Here is a 19,551-nt window from a genome sequence, read left to right as displayed (position 1 = left end):
AGTATCTGGTGTTTGAGCACTGCGAGTCCCTGACAATTTGACAGTTGCATCAGTTCCACACCTCCCCTCCTCCCCCCCCCCTCAAAGGACCTTATCGCCAGCATCTTTTTGTATCCTTGCGGAAATATTTACGTTTCCCAGAGCGAAGGAGCGATGTATAGAGTTTGAAATGCGAGTCCTTTCCGCTGTCAAATTAATGAGATTTTGCGTTTTGATTTCTGATGGATCGATTTGGGCAGCAAAAGTGAGGGGGAGTGAGGGGGAGTGAGGGTAAAAGTTTAGCTGCAGTGGGGGGGTTTAACCCAAACTAACCGTCCAATTATACAAATAGCAGGTGACAACTCAGCATATGGCACCCCAGGGTGCCAGGGTTGACTTTGCTCCTTAATATGCAAATTTACACTTGCCAAATGGCTGTGCGATTTTATTGCGGGGTCTCTCGGTTCGGGACTCAGACAATCATAATACAAGTGTTAAAAAAAAAGAAACAAAAAACAAAAAAACAAAAAACAAACTGAACTCAAACCACCCACAAAACAAATGACGAAACAAAAAAGCCAACTCAAACTCAAATTGACTTCTAAAAGCGGCAAAATCAGCAAAAAATTTGCATTTCAATAAACGATTATCGTAACTTTGCGTACGGTTTTTGGTTACGCTCGCAGTTTGCCATTTCGGAATGGTTACGGTTACGGATACTGATACGGCTACGGATACGGCTATGGATTACGGGTTGAGGGTTACGGGTTGAGGGTTACGGGTTACGAGTCGAGGTTCTCCAGATCCACTGACATTGTGGGTGGCGAAGGTTTACGACCAAATTGTTGGTGTAAAAGTCAAATGTGGAAAATTTATTTTATATTTTTAGCATTCAAATTAAATAAAGTTTTGCGCCGACACCGTTTTATTTGCATTGGCATGTTGTCACCTCCTCCATTCCGTTCCGAATTTCCGCTCACGTTTTCCCAGTTTTCCCAGTTTTCCAGCCCCCCCGTCCCGCTTTATTGTTTAGGCCGTTTTTATTGCGGCGGCAAGAGAGAAGGAAACTCCGGCAAGAAGACCAGCAAAACTGCTAAACTGGTGGCTGCCACAAATCACGTACGGCTCTTAAATATGCCGCTCGTTTCATGTCCATTTCATGTCCGGCAAAAGGAGCAGCAGGAGCACAAGGAGCAGCAGGAGGAGGAGCTGGGATCCCCGTACATAATATGATATCGGGGGAGTGAACGTATACATATATGTACATACATATGTACATATGTACATATACTGTATGCACCAGGGACGGAACAGCAATCCGTCCATTTTGCATGCAAACGCAATTTGATAACGAGCGAACGTATTAATATTATTGGGCGCCATTATTTCACTGCCCGGCACACAGAATGGGACCCCTCCAAAAGAGCTGCTCAGCCACCCATGTTCTTTTCCCAACCCCCAACCCCCATCCTCCAACCCCCATCCTGCAACCCCAATCCCCAATCACCGAAATACCGGGACAAAAAATGATGGACATTTGAAGCTGGCAGGCAAAAGAAGCAAGAAGAAGGCTGAATCTACTTTGCACGCTTTTCAAGCCAATTTGTAGCTGCTCTTTTATAACTAGAAACCAAAAATGGTATTATATGCCATTACTAGATGATAGATCCTGCAAGAGAAAAGATATTATTCAAAGAATGAAACAATAAAAAAATATATTTTCATACTATTACAGTGATCAAGTGATTGGGGAAGAACAACTCACAACCTTTCTAAACATAAATGCATGGGTGCATAAATAATAATAATTATATAAATATAAATAAATATAATATAAGATATTTTATATAAGAATATGAATATGAATTTATATGAACATATTAGTGTTTAATTTGCTGGTAAGAAGCAACATTGCTCATACGCCGCATTGGCCAAAAGCTGTGAAATGCGGCATAGAGTGTGCAAATCCTGCTCAAGGAAAATCTCGAGGGGCAGTGGACCGTAGCGATGGACAGTGGGCAGTGGGCGGTGGGCGGTTGGGGGCGTGGCTTATCGGAGCGCGTGTGCAACTTATTGCCACAATTCGCAGCCATTGCCGAGCGCATTGGCAATTGTGACTGATGGCCAATAAATTTTTACAGCCTGGACATATGGAAATGGGAATCAGAATCGGAATCGGATTCGAAGTCGGAGTCGGAGTTGGAGTTGGAATATGGCAATGGATCTGGACATGTGCGATGTGGGTGCTTTATCAGGGCACATGAATATGTATATGTACCCATATATATGTACATTTGGATGTACATATGAATGTATGTGGCAACAGTCGACCCCAACTGCTTATTAAATAAATCACACAAAAAACGAGGAGAGGAAAGCGGAGCGCTTGCATGCCACATAAATCCGTGCACCCAATTATCTCATTTGTCTAAACGGGCCTCTGACATCACGGAAATCGGAGAAAGACCCCAGAGATGCCCCAGCTCCAACTCCACAGATCCACAGACTCAACTCACAGACATTTCATTTCATTTCATTTCATTTCATTTGAATTCGATGCATTTCAATTGCGCGGCGGGCACAAAAGTTGTGTCCCCCGGGAAAAAAGGGCGCAAAAACAAGTAACGAGAATTGTTCGTCTCTGTCAACCCCTCAAATTTATTTGGCTTTATTTTATATTCATCTTTTCATTTTTTTTTTTTTTTTAAATAGTTTCTTGTTTGCTTATCAGGCTGCCGTTCGAGTGCTTATCAACTGGCTTATCGGGGCGGGCAGCACATGAATTATGAGGGGTATCAGGGGGGTCTTGAGAGTTTCCGAGTTTGCGAGTCTTTGAGTTTCCACTGACAAGGCGCTGCCTTCAATAACAATTTGCCCATGACTAATTGGATTTATTGGAATCGAATTTATTGTGCCTATGCTTATTTAATATTGACTGCATGCGCTGTTGGTTTTTGATTTGCGATTTTCGATTTTCGATTTTACAGCATCAAATGGAATGGCAATTGAGACGATTCCATTTAGTTGGTTGCGCCAAAAGCCCAGCAAGCGGGGGAGTAGTGAGAGGTAAGGAGGAGGAGAAAGTGGATCCGGGTAGTAGGACCAAAAAGGGAGGCGTGTTGAGGCCTCGCTAATGAGCCTAATAAACAGTTTTGCGGACGCTGGGCATACTAATGAGCCTTTGACCAAGGAGGCCAGGACCTCAAGAAGCTGACTCTATCCCACCTTACACATCGAATGCACAGAAAGAAAACTTTACTTTACTTTACTGTTCTGCAAGTGAAGCTAATAAAAATTAATGTAAAATTTTAATTAAATTTAGAAAAAGACTTGAATTAGTTTGTAGTTTCTTCATCATTTATCACTGCCACATTTTAATTTTAAATCTAAAAATATTAATTGGAAATAAATGGGCTTTGAAATGACTCTTGACTGTTATGTGTTTCTCTATCTCCAGCTATTAAGTATCCATTTATGTCCTTTGACTTTCACGTTCTGTCTGTGTACTTCAACACGGGGCAATAACAATAACAGTAATAAATGCAAAGTGCAGGACGTCAACACCTTACACAGCTGCCGGTCCATTTACCACCACCCCCCCCCCCCCTTCCACCTTCCCCCTTTGCCACCCCTCGCATTACAACCACCAACTTACTGATGTACATGCATACATATCCATCTGGTTTGGGCCAGGCCATAATGAGCAATCCATCTGCGGCAACACCCGCACGTAGTTTAGTGAAACTTCCTTGATTTACATGATTCCCCCCCCTGCTTCCCTGCTTCCCTGCTTCCAAGCAGTTACTGCAGGTCCTGGTTATGGGGTCCTTTTCCCTATTTTCCCTTGTTTTCCACCTACTGGCATGTGTGAGTCCTTCGCCTTGTCCTGCGACTCGTCCTCGTCCTCGTCTGCGGCGGCTGGCTGGCTTAATAAATTGTTTGCCATTAATAACAATAAAAATAGATAATCTCCGTATAACAAATTAATGATGTGCGCCGGCAAACAGAGACGGCTAGATGTGAGAGGCGTTGGTGGGAAAGGGAGGCAAACACTTGCGAGGGTGGCAAAATATGAAAAGTTTTGACTTCACTTGCTGGCTGCACTGGCCAACATGATTGGGGTTCAAATTAATATTAGATCGGTTAAGAATTTCAAACACTTTATTAAGCCTTTAGTTTAATTTACTAAAATATACAAAATAAATACATTATAACTTAAGTTTGCTGTAATACTTTGAAGCTTCTCGGTGCCAAGGCAAAACCTGTGCCATGTTGGCCAGTGTTGCACGGGGCTTCTTTGGTGGTTGCTCACCAGATACCAAAGTCATAACCCAGCGGACAGGACCTGCTGTCCGGGGTCGAGGTGAGTGCTCCGTGGAGGACGTGCCACTTGCCGCAACGGGACGCACAAGGACGCAAGGACGCAAGGGCGAAGTAAACGAGTGGTGGTGTGCTGGTGTTTGTTCCCGACTTCTAACACCCCCCGCTCCCTCCATCCCCACCATCTCCGTGCACCCGCGGGAGTCATGTAGTTGAGTACGGATTTGAAGTAAATTAAAAGTCACTCACACCCGCTTTGCTTGGGTCGTCGTTTGGTCCAGGTTCAGTTTCTGGTTCAGGTTCAGGTCCAAGTCCAGGCGCTGGAACTCTGCGGAGTTCATTATTATGATATTTGGTGTCAGCGCCCCGTGTTGAGCCAACCCCCGTAATAAACTGGCAGATAGCTACTCTCCAGGGCGTGGCAGCAAAAAACACACACTAAAGTAGAAGGTAGATGGGTAGATGGGTAGAAAAGGCCGAAACTCAATTATAACAATATGCCCAGATTTTCCCTTTTTCAATTTGTGGCCTAGCAGCTACTACCTACAACCAACTACCTACAACCAACTACCTACTACCAATACTACTACTACTACCACTGACAATGGAGCGGATGAGCACAAACTGGGGGTCATAAACTATGCCAATAACCATAACTATGAACTAATAAGGCCGCGATGCTCCCATCTCTCCATCTTCATCTCCATCTTCATCTCAATCTTCATCTCAATCTCGATCTATGAAATCGAGGAGATCTTAACAGGGCATCAAAACAAAGAAAGTGGAGCAGCGAGCTGAAAGGCCGAGACGAGAAATGCTGCTAATCATCGCACAATGAAATAAATTACAAACATTGTTTGGATGGCTGAGAGTCTGGAGTTTGGAGTCTAGAGTTTGGAGTCTGCATATTGGTAGTTGTGGTAGTTTTGGTAGTTTTGGTAGTTGATCCCTACAGAATGCCCGCTGTGAAAATTGAAAAGCGTTCGAAAGGCAAATAGAAAACGAACGGGGCACAAGGCGCAAAGATTAACACCAATACTAACACCAACACCAACACCAACACCAAGTCGACTACTCATGTTGCACGTTTACACACAGAGAGTGTGAATAAATTAAGGCATCAAAAATCATAATACAAACGATCGGGCCACGATAAACACTTTGATTAGCGTTCCATCCATTCGCCTTCATCTCCATCTCCATCTCCATTTCCATCTCCATTTCCATCTCATCTGAAAGCCCCCGCTGCGAAATTGAAATGGAAGCAACTCCCAGTCGATAAGTCGAGAGAGCGGCAAACACCAAAATGCCCATAATTATGACAATCATCTCTGGGATGCGAACCACTGCTTCACCCGGATCGGATCAGTTTGGGATTGGAATCCCAGAGTTCCAGGTGCCAGGTTGCTGTTTGCTGTTTGCCCGCTTTACGATGGAGCACTAATCCCCATTGTGGGCACCTTTGTTTGGGACCCCTTGTTGTTGGCTTAAGAATCTGTTACAGAAAACTTAAAAGCGTCGCTTTAATAACTTTATTGATTTCGATTAAGCGCTATAACGTAGGGTGATCATCATCATCATCATTGCCAGCACCATGGAACTCTATTTCAGTGCGGGCATTTCGGTTTTGCCAACAGCGTGGCTAATCATATTTCCAAAGGACTTGAATATAGTTAAGCTAACATTTTATATGCTCCTAAAAAAAATAATTAAATGCTCTATTAAGTTTCCATAAAGTTTCATGCAGTTTACTAACATTTCCCATTAATTGATATACAAACTTTGCTTGCAATCCTAACTTTGGAAATACCTAGTGATTGTTAAAACTTAAGATTGCTTGTAGCGCACATCGCAGCCTGAAATGCCGAACCCAAGTCCCAAAAACATCGATTGGCCTCCAATAAACAATCAGTGAGCGAACAATAAGCTTAACAAAAATATTTTCAGCTCAATAAAAAACTCATTTACAACAAAGCGCGAGCCGAAGCAAAAGGCCGAGATGGCTATTCACTATTCACAATCGATGGTCAGGTTTAAGGAGCTGGGAATGGATCGACTCACTATTTGGTTATATACATATATGTATATGTATATATATACAAACAGACATAAAGACAAACAGACAGACGCACAAATAAACCCAATGAGAAACGTGTGAAGAATGGCTAAGAGCGGCCAATTTGATTTGCATCGAAAAGTAATTGAGCCGCATGAAAATAAAGTGAAAAAGAAAGAAATGCCAACGAAGTTATAAACGCTCCACGGGGGCACGAGTCCGTAAGACTCCAAAAAATCCAGATGAAGATGTGGAAAATCTTCCAAATCATGCACAATTATTAAAATCCATGAACGTAATAATCACATCAACAGGCAACAATAACAACCAGTTGAAGCCATTAACAGCATGCCACAAAAATACAAAAAAATACAAAAAAACACAGCGGCGGAGGGGAGATTTTTACAAAGGGGATTTTTACAGAGGGGCAGCGGGGCAAAAGCGCAAACAGTGAAAAATTAATAAGCAATAAAATTGGCATGAAATGAACTGCACAACCAGCGCTCAAATTCCCATGAAAGCGACCGCTCCAGGGACCGCTGCCCCGCCCCCTTTACCGCTGCCACCGCCGCCCCCGCTGGGAGGAAGTCGCAACGGTTAATCGGCGGTGGTACCGTTCGCAAGCTGACCGCTGACCACTGACCACTGAACACTGACCGCTGAACGAATGCAAATTCAATTGACACTTCGCCGGCCTTCGCGACTGCAGGACAGGTTTGCCGCTTTGCCACTTGCCCCTGCTGCATGCCACACTCTCCACTTGCAGCTCCACGGGGGCTCGCTTCTGCTCGCTTTCAGCCAAAAAAAAAAAAAGAAAAAAAAAGAAAATAATAATAATAAAAAAGAAAATAAAGCCGACGCCTCTGCGCAACCGCAAATCGGTTATATGGACAAACGGACCGATTTGCGGCCTGAGTTGCAGCCTGATTAATGGGCTCAACTCGAAAACTTGTTTCAATTCGAAATGGAATATAGTCACTCGGTCGGTTTGGTGTTAATTCAATAATTTTAATGTTTAGATAAGGCAAATAATCATCCATTTCAATGCGAATTCTGTCATTAAAAATTAAATCATTCCATTAATGATTGAATCCATTAAAACTTGATGAAACAACTTTGAAAATAAAGATTTGGAGCTCAAAAACTGCATTGCAACTCTGCTTATCCCAATTTCCATGACGCTGATGAAACGTATCTTCTATCTATGTTTGAATCTTTAGAGCCAAAAACCCGAGACATGAATAAGTTGCAAGCCCGTCGGGAAAATGGCATATTAACCACATAATTTGCTTGATTTTTCGTGCTCTTGGAACTGCTGCTCTTGACCAGAAGCCCATGCCATTGATATATTCCCAGATGTTGGAGGTCCATAATATTAATGCGCCATTAGGAGATCCTTCCCAGCCATTTGCACGCCATTCCACAATCCAAAACACTCTGCAAACGCCAGATTTAAGTGTATTTTTGATGCCATTTAAATTGCCATTTATTGAATTCCATTTCATTGGGAATTGGGTAATTTTCAGAGGGAGCCTTTTTGGGGCTTGCGCAGTTTTTTTTTTGTCTCGTTTTTCGTTTCTTTTTTTTTTCTTCTATTTTTGTGTTATTTATTGTGGTTAAGCTCGACTCGAAATGAAAAGGGGGGTGGGGGGAGGGGTAAATAATAATCGTAATTTGTTGTTTATGTGGTTTTTCTCTCTTTACAGATTCGCATTTTATTCTTGTTTGACAATCAGTTTTTTTTAGATACAATATAATTTTTTAGCAGCCATTTCGCCGTTCTTTGCATGTCTATACGTAATATTGTGTGGGTTCTCTCATATTTGTAATATTCTAGCCTGCTTTTATTGACACAAAAAAAAAAAAAAAATATTCGCTTACTTAACTCGTGGATTTTTTATTATTTCAATTCTTTGTGTTTCGTTTGTTTTGCTAAATTAAATTACATTTTTACACACGCGCTCTCCCACACACACACACACGCACACACACACGCATACACACACACACACAATCGCATGCACACTTGGAAAAAAAATGTCCTTAGTCAATAGACTTCTATTACATAATTATATTATTCATGTTTCAAGCATTGCTTTGGGCATCAGCCACTCCAAAAAAAAAAAAATGGTTATTTATAGTATGTATATATACGCGGTACAAATAATAAATTCATTTACAACACTAATTTAGTCTCTCTCAGGGAACAAGGTGTACGATAAAAAAAATACAAAATACAAAATAAAAAATACAAAATAAAACGACGAAATAATACACTACACATTACATTGGAATAAATAAATCACTTAGGGCATATATTCAAGCTCTGAACCGAAGATACGTACAAATGGTGAAACTTAGAGTGCGAGAAGTGGAAACAAGTTGAGCAACATATACTAGGAACGCGGAAATCCAGGAGTTCTCGAGCGGATGCGGCCGGTTCGGGATCCTCGCGTGGTTGCCTCACGTGTTGTTGAACAGCAAGGACTCGATGCTGAAGGGATTGCTGCGCCGCATGCTGATCGGCGATGTCTGGTGCACCAGATTCGCAACTGCCGCCGCCGCCGCCGAGGCGGATGCACTGCCATGGTGTAGATGGTGCTGATGCGGATGCTGGTGCTGGTTGTGCTGGTGCCCATGCCCATGCCCATGACCATGCCCGTGGCCGTGTCCAGATCCCGAGCCCTGACCCTGAGCCACGACCAGTGCGTGATGCTGTTGGCTGCTCTGCAGGTTCAGTTGGTGGAAGGCCTTGGCGGGAAAGAGCAGCGGCTTGGGCGAGTCGCGCGAATCCCTGTCCCGCTCCTCGGACTCATTGCCATCCATTGGCTCCAGCTTGCCGAACTGCAGCGCTCCATTCGAGAGCATCGATGGTGGCGCCACCGAACTGGGGCTGCCCAAACTGCCGCCGCCGCCAATGAAGCTGCCCGCTCGCGAACTATCGCCATCGCCATCCAGGTTGCCGCAGTGCAGCGATGAGGAGGCGCCACCACCACCACCACCGCCGCCGCCCGAGCCACCGCCACCGCCTCCTCCGCCGCCGCCGCCGCCACCGAGACGCACTGGACTGACGGCATCGCTGTCGCCCTCGTCGTCGCTGTCCGTGCCGCCGACCACGTCGATCTGGATGCCATCGTCCTCCAGATCCGAGTCGGAGAAGGTGCCGTTCGCCTTGTGCTGTGATATGTACTCGGCCTTGAGGGCCTCCAGGTCCACGGTGATGCCCTTGGCCTGCAGCTTCCGCGCCTGCCGGTCGATGGCCTTGGCCAGTTTCTTTCGGCGCCGGGCTCTGCAAGTGGTAACAAGAGAGGGGGAAACGGGCAAGATGCGGTTTAGTAATTGATCTATAATATATATATATATAATATATACTTCTGGTCAAGAAGAACCAGAGGAAAGTGGTGTATGCCTTTCATTTCAGAGCCAAGCTATTCAAATCCTAACTGAAACACTGCGTGTGTCTTAAAATTGTTATTGCTTAGCAATGATACAACTTAATACCTTAATTAAAAATTAAATAATACTTTGAAATTGAAATTAAACCCTGACAATGGCTAACACTTAACACTTAAAACAATGGCTATCAGTTAAAATATCACTCAGCAAATGCTCAGCAAATAACAGTAATAAAACAACGACTTAATTGGAAATGCCAATTAAAACGCGTTTGAAAGCTGATCTTTTCAAGAAATCAAGAAAATTTATGACAGGTGGAATGTGCAATTTTGCAAATGATTAAATTTAAATATTTGGAAGGTGATACAAATGGACATTCGATGGGCAGTTGGGCACTTGGAATATAGCTGTTAAATGGCATGTTTATTATGCCATTTATTTATTAAATAGCTTAAATCAGTTGCCCTTTTTTGGGGCTTACTTACCGCTCCTTGGCCTTGAGCTCGTTGGGCGGAATGGGCTCGCCGCTGCAGGTCTGCGGCTGGGCGTTGTGGGCGGGGCGGCCGGGTCCCTTCTTCGTGTGCTCGCGCTTACGCACCTTGGCACGTCGATTCTGGAACCATACCTATCTGGAACAAAGCGTATAATCTCAGCAAAGGTGCTCGCCAAAGGACATGTGTGTGTATGTGGTTCGGGAAAGGAGGTTCGGGAAAGGAGGTTTGGGAAAGGAGGTTCAGGAAAGGAGGTTCAGGAAAGGAGGTTCAGGAAAGGAGGTTCAGGAAAGGAGGTTCAGAAAAGGAGGTTCAGGAAAGGAGGTTCAGGAAAGGAGGTTCAGAAGAGGAGGTTCAGGAAAGGATGTTACTTTAAGAAAGTTCCTTTAAGAAAGTTCCTTTAGGAAAGTTCCTTTAAGAAAGTTCCTTCGAGAAGATTCCTTCAAGGAGGTTCCTTCAAAGAGGGTTCCTTCAGAAGGTTCCTTCGAGGAGGTTTCTTTAAAGGTTCCTTCAAGGAGGTTTCTTTAAAGGTTCCTTCAAGGAGGTTTCTTTAAGAAAGTTTCTTTAAGAAAGTTCCCTTAAGGAGTTTCCTTCATGCAAAGATGATAGGTTGCAGCTATGGACATAAGTACCAATCGATCGGAACTAAACTCACCGCAACTCGCGACTCTTTCAAGTCCAGCCGCATGGCCAGCGCCTCGCGCATGAAGATGTCCGGATAGTGGCTGGCGGAGAAGGCCCTCTCCAGCTCCTCCAGTTGCCAGGAGTTGAAGTTGGTGCGCGACCTGCGTCGCTTGGCCGCGCTGCTGTCATCGTCGCCGTCGCCGGGAAAACCTACGGAAAACAAACGGAGAATGCGGAAATCTAAATGAAAATGGGGATTCGAAAACACGAGAATATAGTCATTAATATACGCCCGCCGCTCGAATGGGTGGTTGTGGGTGTTGGCTTATTAAAACTAATTAGGGTGCTGCCAAAACCGAATAACCAAAGAAACCAAAGAAACCAAAAAAAACCAAAAAACTAACCACCAAAACTACGCACACATGGGACAGCCGAAAAATGACCCAAAAATGGAAAATGGAAAACACATTGGAAACATTGGGCGCAAAACACTTTGTAACCGACACTAAAAACCCTATAATTAAGTGTTGGAAAATTATTTAAATTAGCCGCCGCACAGAGGCACACACGGAATGCATAAATATTCATAATCATATATTTCAATTACACCGCCAAAGGGGCCACAAGCGAGTGGCCCACCCCCACCCCCCTTATATATGCTATATGGTATAACTCATAGCTCCCCCTCCCCCTCACCATCCCCCTTTCATTTGAGCATTTTCCCAATTTCAATTCCCAGCCGCCGGCCCACAATAAAAACGAAACAATTTAATTACGTTTGCCTGCTTCTGATGCTCCATTATGTGTCCGTTCCATGCGATCCTATCTATAGTTTTCTATATTTGGATTATATGCCCCGAAAGGGGGCGTGGCAAGCACACACATTCACACACACAGCGAGTGCATGCAAAAGGCTGTGCCATTTATCAAATTAACTTGAATCTGGCCAGAGGAACATGGCTGAGTTTTGAGAAATGGGAAAGGTTTAGGGACCCAAGGTGTTTGGCCATTAGATGATACCAAATACTGAGGGGCAGCACAGCGCAGTTCAGTACGACAGAAACATGAAATGTGAGCTCTTTTGAGTAAACTTCACTTAACTAATTTGTGATAGCAAGGGATGTTCTTTGTGCCATCAATCAGAGTTCATTATCCCAATAATATATCCAAACTACCAATGTTTAATAGCTTCGAACTGCACTCATTGAATCATCCATTCAATCCGCACATGCCAATCGAAATAATCGATACACGGACATCGATGGCCACTAAATACAACACTGCAGTTGCGACTACTGCAATTATTCACTCGACTCACTTTCCACTTTCCAGGCCAATGAATGGAATGCCTGGCATACATATGTATGTACATATGTATGTATGTATGTACAATGGGCCATTTAGTGGCTTAGCTCAGTGCCGTCGGCTGATGTGAGGCGACCACTCAAAGCGCCGCCACTCAGCTGACTTTGTAATCGCATTAATTTCGGTTTTTAGACTCTGTGCTCTATACTCCCGACACCACCCCCTCCCCAACCCCCCTTGTCGGCCTTGCCACAATGGTTGGGAGAGGGGGTCGGGGGTTAGTCTACCTACTGCATACGCACACCCGACATTAAAGCGCAATAACAAGAGGACGCCCCTAATGAATGGCTTGCATTCTGCTGTTAAGTGTACCTAATTATGCGTGCCGCACTGTAACGCGCCCCACTGCCCGTCTCTTTCACGCCAGCGGGGTAAAGAGGAAAGAAAAGGAGGGAAAGAGGGAAAGTAAAGACGGAAACTCGTTTGTTTCCAGCGATTCGGTGTCGGTGTGGCAAAGCGAGAGGTTAATAACTCAATAACAAAACACGGCCAAATACACAACAATAATGGAGACATTAAAGCCAAAAGCGACAAACACCAACAAAAACACCGAATGCATAAGGTGTTGCGGTGCGAGCGAGACGGCCTGCACAAAGTGCATTCAAATGACTTAATAATAACAGGCCAAGTTACCAGGGGCGGCTCAAAAAGAGGGGGGGTGTGGAGGGTGCGAGGGCGGTTTCTATTCTATCAAAGATTGAGGAGTTGGGGGGGGGGGGAGGGGGAGGGGGAGAGCATTCATTTGGAGTGCCCGACGACTGGAACATAATTCATGTTTGTGGCTCTTTGCGATTTGTGAGTGGCGAGTTGCAGCAGCGAAACGAGATCGAGTGCAGCGAGTGTGGGAGCAAATGCAAACGATAATTGAAATTTATTATGATTATTGCACGCCCCGAGTTTGCAATGAGCCATATGCAGTATGCAATTCAACAATGTGCAGAAAATAGCTAACAGCTAACAGCTAGCAGACTGCAATTTGGCAACGTCGCATGGAATCACTTCACCCAAAATTCACAAAACGATGAGCACAGAAAACGAAACGGAATGGAAACGAAACGGAAACGAAAACGGAAAATGAAATATTAACTTAATAGGTAACAAATCTGAGTTACGATATGCAGTTAAGCACTGTATTTTTGTGTAGATTCCACAATTGATTTTAAACAATTCACAATTACTAAAAATGTAGCGATCTCTATTTCTTTAAAAAAACGACTATAAAACGTTAAGTTCCATGGCAGCTATTGAACTTAAGGATATTTTATAAACATTTTGAAGATGCTTTCCTCAGTGAGTGGCCGAAACTCGAATACCCTGGGTAAGGGCATCTAAGGAAGTATGTGTGCATGTTGTTGCATGCCCCAGTCACATTCCGTGGCATGCTATTTTCGTTTACAGCTCGCGTCAGCCAGGCAATATAACAGTTACCCAGACGCACACACACACACACACCACACAACCTAAACCTTCGTCCTTCGCCTCCCCCCCTTTCCACTCTACCCCCCCGATTCTCGCGGGTGAGCCACTTAAGTCATAAAAATTAAAGCGAAAATATAAAAAAAGGTAAGACAGGAAAGGAAGACAGAAAGGAGAGGGAAGGAGAGGAAAGGAGAGAGAGTAGAAGGCGAAAAGGTGAAGGAGTGAACACTAACAGTTAAGGGAGTGGAGGAGGGGGGGTCTTAAAAGGGGTGTATGGCAAAGGCGCACGGGTGGGGCATTCAGAGGGGTGTGTGTTGTTTATTGCATTCCCGAAAATCTAATGACAGCACTTTTGTAAGTATTGAGTATCCGAAGCGAACCCATAATTATCGCAAATTAAAAATGTTCGAAATTGTGCAATCACAAGGCGTAGCAGCCATTAACAACATTAAATTGTGAACAACTTTGCATGTTATCACAATTTATTGAAGTACACACAACAAACCCAAAGGTTGTAATCACCTTGAGGAAGTATAATTTATTGAAAATTCACTTGCATCTCCATTGCTGATGCCTCGGAAACTCATAGTTGTGAATCCTACAACCGAATGAAAAAGGTTCTTTGGCAAAATCATCTCATTTCCACTCACGAGAAAATGGAGACTTGTACTGGAAAAAGAAAACCCATTAAAAGGCGGAAATACTTAAAAAGCCAACGGGTATATTCAGTCTTGATAAGAGAACTGAAAACTGAAAATGCGACCAAATCTGAGGAGTCCGAGTGCAAAACGATTTATCATTCAGTCAGTCAGTCAGTTAGTCAGTTGCTCCGGCGGAATGGAACCTTTATGCCATCATTCCGTCGTTCCATCAATGTGACAACTTCCGTTTTGAAGAGGCGGAACGGAAGTGCTCTACAATTATGTATGTGTGTGTGTGTGCCTTTCGGTTTTTGGCTATACGGAATTCATTAGGACCAGAAAACAAGACAAGGAGAAAACAAAATGGCCGCACGGTGGGATGGTGAACTGAAAATCGCATGATAAATGATTCCGATCGCCTTATGACAGTTTCTTCATTTCCGGCGTGAAATGAAAACTTCACGACGACGATGATGATGATGATGATGACGTTCCACCACCTTCACCACCTTCACCACCTCCATCACCCACACCCATGCACATACATATGTATATACCTTATGTATGTATAACCATCGAAATCGCAGACATTTGGTTGCATGTCAACTCTCTGCCGCAAAATGATTAATGAGCAACGAGTGCGATGGCAACCCTGCCTCTGCCACAAGCTCAGAAAAAATAAACGAGGGAAAACTCCCACTCTGCCAAACGTATCCACAATCTGCACAATCGCCAGCCTAATCAAATTGAATCAAATCAAATTAATAATTACTTTTCAAGGAGGAAGTGCCTCTGCGTTGGCTGCCAATTAATTAAGTTCCCGATCTGGGGACATAAGAACTTGGAGGCCCAAACCCAAACCCAAACCCAAACCCACAAATAAACCCACAAGTAAACGCAGCCAAGTGCAGTTAATTACAACAAGCGGGCGAACACGCCCCCTGCTAACGCCCCGCCTTTGGATATATGCATTATGGCCATAATTACACCAACTAGCCATCATTTGTTAATGCTAATTGGTCAATGAGCCACGATCTCTGCTTCGCTCTGGCAACAATCAACTGGCAACTGGCCACTGGCCACTGGTAACTGGTAAATGGTACTTGGTAACTGACCAGTGCTGACCAGTGACCAGTCCGGTTTGCCAGCTCCGAGTTCCGAGTCGCCACTTAATGGCCAACTGGGCGATCAGAGCAAATGGCGTCCCATCAATTTGGGGTCCAGTGATTGCGGCCCCACCAATTGTCAGTGCGGCGAAACGAATTGAAAGAAAGTATGCTTATAAGTCGCGCTCACCGCAAACAAGATGAACTTAATGCATCATCAATGGGAAAAAAGAGATCTCTTTTTGTTGGCTAACAAGAGTTTCCCGGAATTGTAACGATTACGGAATAGGTTAGACAATTGTTTGATTACCCAATGGGCTCTGGCACTCAAGCTGTTCCCGTGCTGGAGATCTTAATTGGCTCTTTCTTAAACAAAAGGTTTTTTAAGCTTGTAGGTACCTAGGCCAGAAAATAATATCAGGTGTGAACTAAGTTTCAGTTATTAAGTTATAAGAATGAGCAGTAATGAAAACTGAAATATAACTTGTTCGCAGCTTTCCATTTACAATTACAAATTACAATTCGAATTTATTTATAAAAATACAATATCACTGAATTTAAGTTCTGATGGTGAAACCCTTTTGCTCCACTTTTGTTTGCATTCTTGGAAACCTAATCCCAAAAGTGGCAAGGGATCTTAGCCAATTAAAAGGGAAATCAAAGTTATACTATTCACATACTATGCCTTTCGTGTGTTGCCTCAGTTTTAGCATGACATGGGTCAGTTTGGGTATTGTTTATGGACTGCCATGCTCCATGGATGTGGATGTGGATGTGTGTGCCCAATTTGGAGCCTACGACCTTTTCCGGGGGAGCACAGCAGGCGGCAAATCGCCGGCAGTTGGCATGCTACTTTGTATGCTAAATCGAATCAACGAAATCAATCGCACTTTACATAATAATCGATCGCTGATTAGCTAAATCAATAAATGTGTTTCGCAGGTAGCAAAAGTCAAGCACAACTGGCCCGCCTGATATACATTCTGTATGCTCATCGATTGTGGCAAAAAAACAGCGTGAATAACTGAATAACTGATTGAGTGAATAAGTGAATGACTGACTGGCCGACTGGCTGACAAACGGAAAGCGTTTAGCAGGGCTAATTGAATGAATTAGCATATTGTCCGTGCAGCGATAACAAGCAGGATGAGTGGAGCTTTGGAGTCTATGGCGTCTATGGCGTCTATTCACATGGTAATCGATTGAAATTCGATCTGACCAAATGGTTCGCCAAATCGATCTGCCGGCGCTGACCTCCACTCGCGATGCGGAGGCGCGTGTTCCCTGCGACTTGATAGTTCATTTGTCGATCTCGGATTCCCAATCCCCCAATCCCCCGATCCCCTGATCTCCTAATCCCTCGATTCTCCAATCTCGCCTTTGAATTTAGCTATACACCCGGCGAAAGTCGGCGTTGGAAATTGATTTCATGGGAACGATTGAGGTATGCGACTTGTGACGCGAATTCCAGGTTACCACACACACGTGTCGCCGATTAGCTTTCGCATCCGTCAGCCACTAAACGGTATAACTTAATTGATTATCAGCGAGTGATCACTGAGTCACTTGTGCATCATCCGAATGAAATGATAGCGAAGAAGATCGTTGATTACCTAGCTCCTCTATTTAGCTTTTGAAACTAGGAGTAGAAGTAGGCGGTTTCACGCATATAAAGATGCCTTTGTGTGGACTGCTTGATTGGTTCATTGAGTTTGGGTGTCTATTGTGACTATGGACTATATTTACCAAGCTTAACCTTTTATATACAAAGATATTACCTATTATTAGGCATGGTTTACTTATTAAAAGTTTGGTTATTCGTAGAGAAATGTGTCTTTTCAAATGGACGCAGTCCTATTGGAAATATCAAGGAAGCTTTCTTCTCATCTGCTCAAAAATAATAACCAGCATACAACATTCTTTTATACAATTGTGTTTTTGGAATGTAAGCTTATTCTTGTAACTAATCAAACAAAAGAAGCTTGTTCTTTTGAGTAAATCCCCCAGTCAACTTCTTTAAAATGGACACCAATTAACTTACATTAAGTGGTACATAAAGTGGTACCTAATGTAGTATCTAAAGTAGTACCTAAAGTGGTACATAAAGTGGTGCATAAAGTGGCACATAAAGTGGTACCTAAAGTAGTACCTAAAGTAGTACCTAAAGTGGTACATAAAGTGGTACCTAATGTAGTATCTAAAGTAGTACATCTTGGCTGATGGAAGTTCAAGCTGAGCAATTTCTACAGCATTTACAACAAGACAAACTCTCACATTTAAGGACTACCAAACTCCCTCAGTCGAAACATCTAGAAAGCTTTACTTAGGCAGGAGCTACTGTGCTCGCAACATCGCAGGTCTTACTGTAATTTCAGCTATGCTTATAGATAGCTCGGACTTACCGCCATCCTCGTTGGATCCTTCGCTGGGCGGACCCGCCGGCGGCAAACTCTGTCGATTGCCGATCATCAGTCGGTGCTGTATGGTGGCCACTGTACTGGCGACGGCCGCCACCGCCGTCGTTTGGGCGGCACTCACGTTACGCAGCGCCGCCGCGCTCAGTCCCGTTAGATTGGCGAACGCATTGCTGGCATTAACGGCGGCCATTTGCGTGGCGGCGGCGGCAGCAGCAGCGGAATTCGGATGTCCGCCGGCGGAGGCGGCATCGAAACGTGGCCGCCCAAGAAATGGTCCATTGGGACCAAAGACGCCCGGGACGCCGAACTGCAGGAAGGGACCCCAGGGCGGTACGCGGACGCCGTTGGGCGCCAGTTGGGCGGCGGCGGCATACAATTGGAGGGCGGCCGTCGGATGGAGGCCCTCGGAGGGCATGCCGCAACCGGAAACGGATGTGGAGCTGCCGCTCGATGGGGAGCCACCCAGCAGATGCTGACCGGTGGTGGTCCGGTGGGCGTTGGTGGGGATGGGTATGGGGATGGGGATGCTGCTGCTGCTGGTGCTGGTGCTGGTGCTGCTACTCCGGCCAGTCTCCTCCTCAATTTCCTTGGGACTGTGATGATTACTGTTGTTGTTGTTGTTGTTGTTATAGTTGCTACTGTTACTGTTGTGGTTGTTGTTATTTCGACTGGCACTCGAGTTATTGTTGTTGGTCAGGAACTTTTTGGTATCGCCCTCGGAGGTCTCCAAAACCATTATGGTCCCTGGTTTAGGCCATGAAAATAGGTCTATTTTTATGCACAATTCCGTTGAAAAGGGGGCTTTTATTTTGCTGTGAAGGAAGGGGCTAGGTATTCTAGATATTCACACGCGTAGGACTTGCAAAAAAAAATATTTGTGTGAGTGTGTGGTGTTGTGGTTATTATTTGTATTAATTTATGTGTTTCGCTGAGCCGTCGGCCGGCGTTAACCAAACAACGCGTCTTTGCACACTGATTAAATAAAACTGCACTTGGGCAAAAGTTCGGTGTCGGTTTGGTTTCGTTTCGTTACGTTTGCTTTGCTTTTGTCCACCGTTTATCAGCTTTTTTCTCGGCAGAGAGCGAGTGGGGCGGCCAGTGGGCGAGTGTGTGTGAGCGAGAGGGCGAGCGTGCAGGAGCGGCAGACGCGCTCGCAATGAAAATTCAATTTGAACTGAGCGCAGCAATCGATGCGTCCAGCGAGGAAACCCAGAAAAGCGACGTCGTCGTCGTTGTGCGAGCGAGAGCCACATACCCATGCGCGGGGGGTAGGAGCGTAAGCAAGAGTGGGAGAGCGAAAAAGGGAAAGAGAGAGAGAGAGAGAGAGAGAGCGCAAGAGCGGGTAGATTGTTGCCATGTTTCAGTGCGAGAGTGTGCGAGCGAGAGGGAAATTCATCAGCCGCAGCAACAACCACTTAATTTTTATATGTGCCGTTTCAATTTCGATCAGCCATCCCGCTCTGCCCGCACTGCCCGCTCACTGCCGCTCTCTCTCCCTGAGTGGCCATTTTGCCGCGCGAGCGAGACAACCGTATGCACACGCCGCATAGCACTTCCATTGGCCGTCTGGAATAATAGTGGGAATTCCGGCTGCGCAGTCGACGTCGCTGTCGCGACAAAGGCGCTGCGTCGCCATTGCCAAAAACGACTTGAAGTGTTTTCAATTTTCTTCAACTGTGTGCGAGCGCACTTTTCCAGGGCGGAGTTATGCGGCATTTTTTCAATTTGCCGAGACAT

The 19,551-nt window shown here is 44.7% G+C and overlaps 1 protein-coding gene across 2 annotated transcripts; it reads right to left on the bottom strand.

Moving 5' to 3' along the window:
* Nucleotides 1-8,028: 8,028 nt before the first annotated feature.
* Nucleotides 8,029-18,978, bottom strand: LOC6525710 (homeobox protein unc-4). 2 transcript variants are annotated; one of them, XM_002101496.4, is made up of 4 exons: nt 17,800-18,975; nt 10,898-11,076; nt 10,237-10,376; nt 8,029-9,644 (listed from the first exon to the last, which is right to left on the bottom strand). In XM_002101496.4, the coding sequence occupies exons 1-4, from the start codon at nt 18,548-18,550 to the stop codon at nt 8,819-8,821; spliced, it is 1,896 nt and encodes a 631-aa protein (XP_002101532.1). In that variant the 5' UTR covers nt 18,551-18,975; the 3' UTR covers nt 8,029-8,818. The 2 variants fall into 2 exon arrangements, 1 of the variants encoding a protein (XP_002101532.1); XR_005561213.1 differs by having other exon boundaries at nt 9,507-9,644; nt 10,237-10,380; nt 17,800-18,978.
* Nucleotides 18,979-19,551: the final 573 nt, after the last annotated feature.

The sequence above is a fragment of the Drosophila yakuba genome, chromosome X (genome assembly GCF_016746365.2).
Source record: "Drosophila yakuba strain Tai18E2 chromosome X, Prin_Dyak_Tai18E2_2.1, whole genome shotgun sequence".
NCBI classification, from domain to species: Eukaryota; Metazoa; Arthropoda; class Insecta; order Diptera; family Drosophilidae; genus Drosophila; species Drosophila yakuba.
Note: the sequence above shows the minus strand (reverse complement) of the source record. Positions and strands in the feature narration are given on the sequence as shown.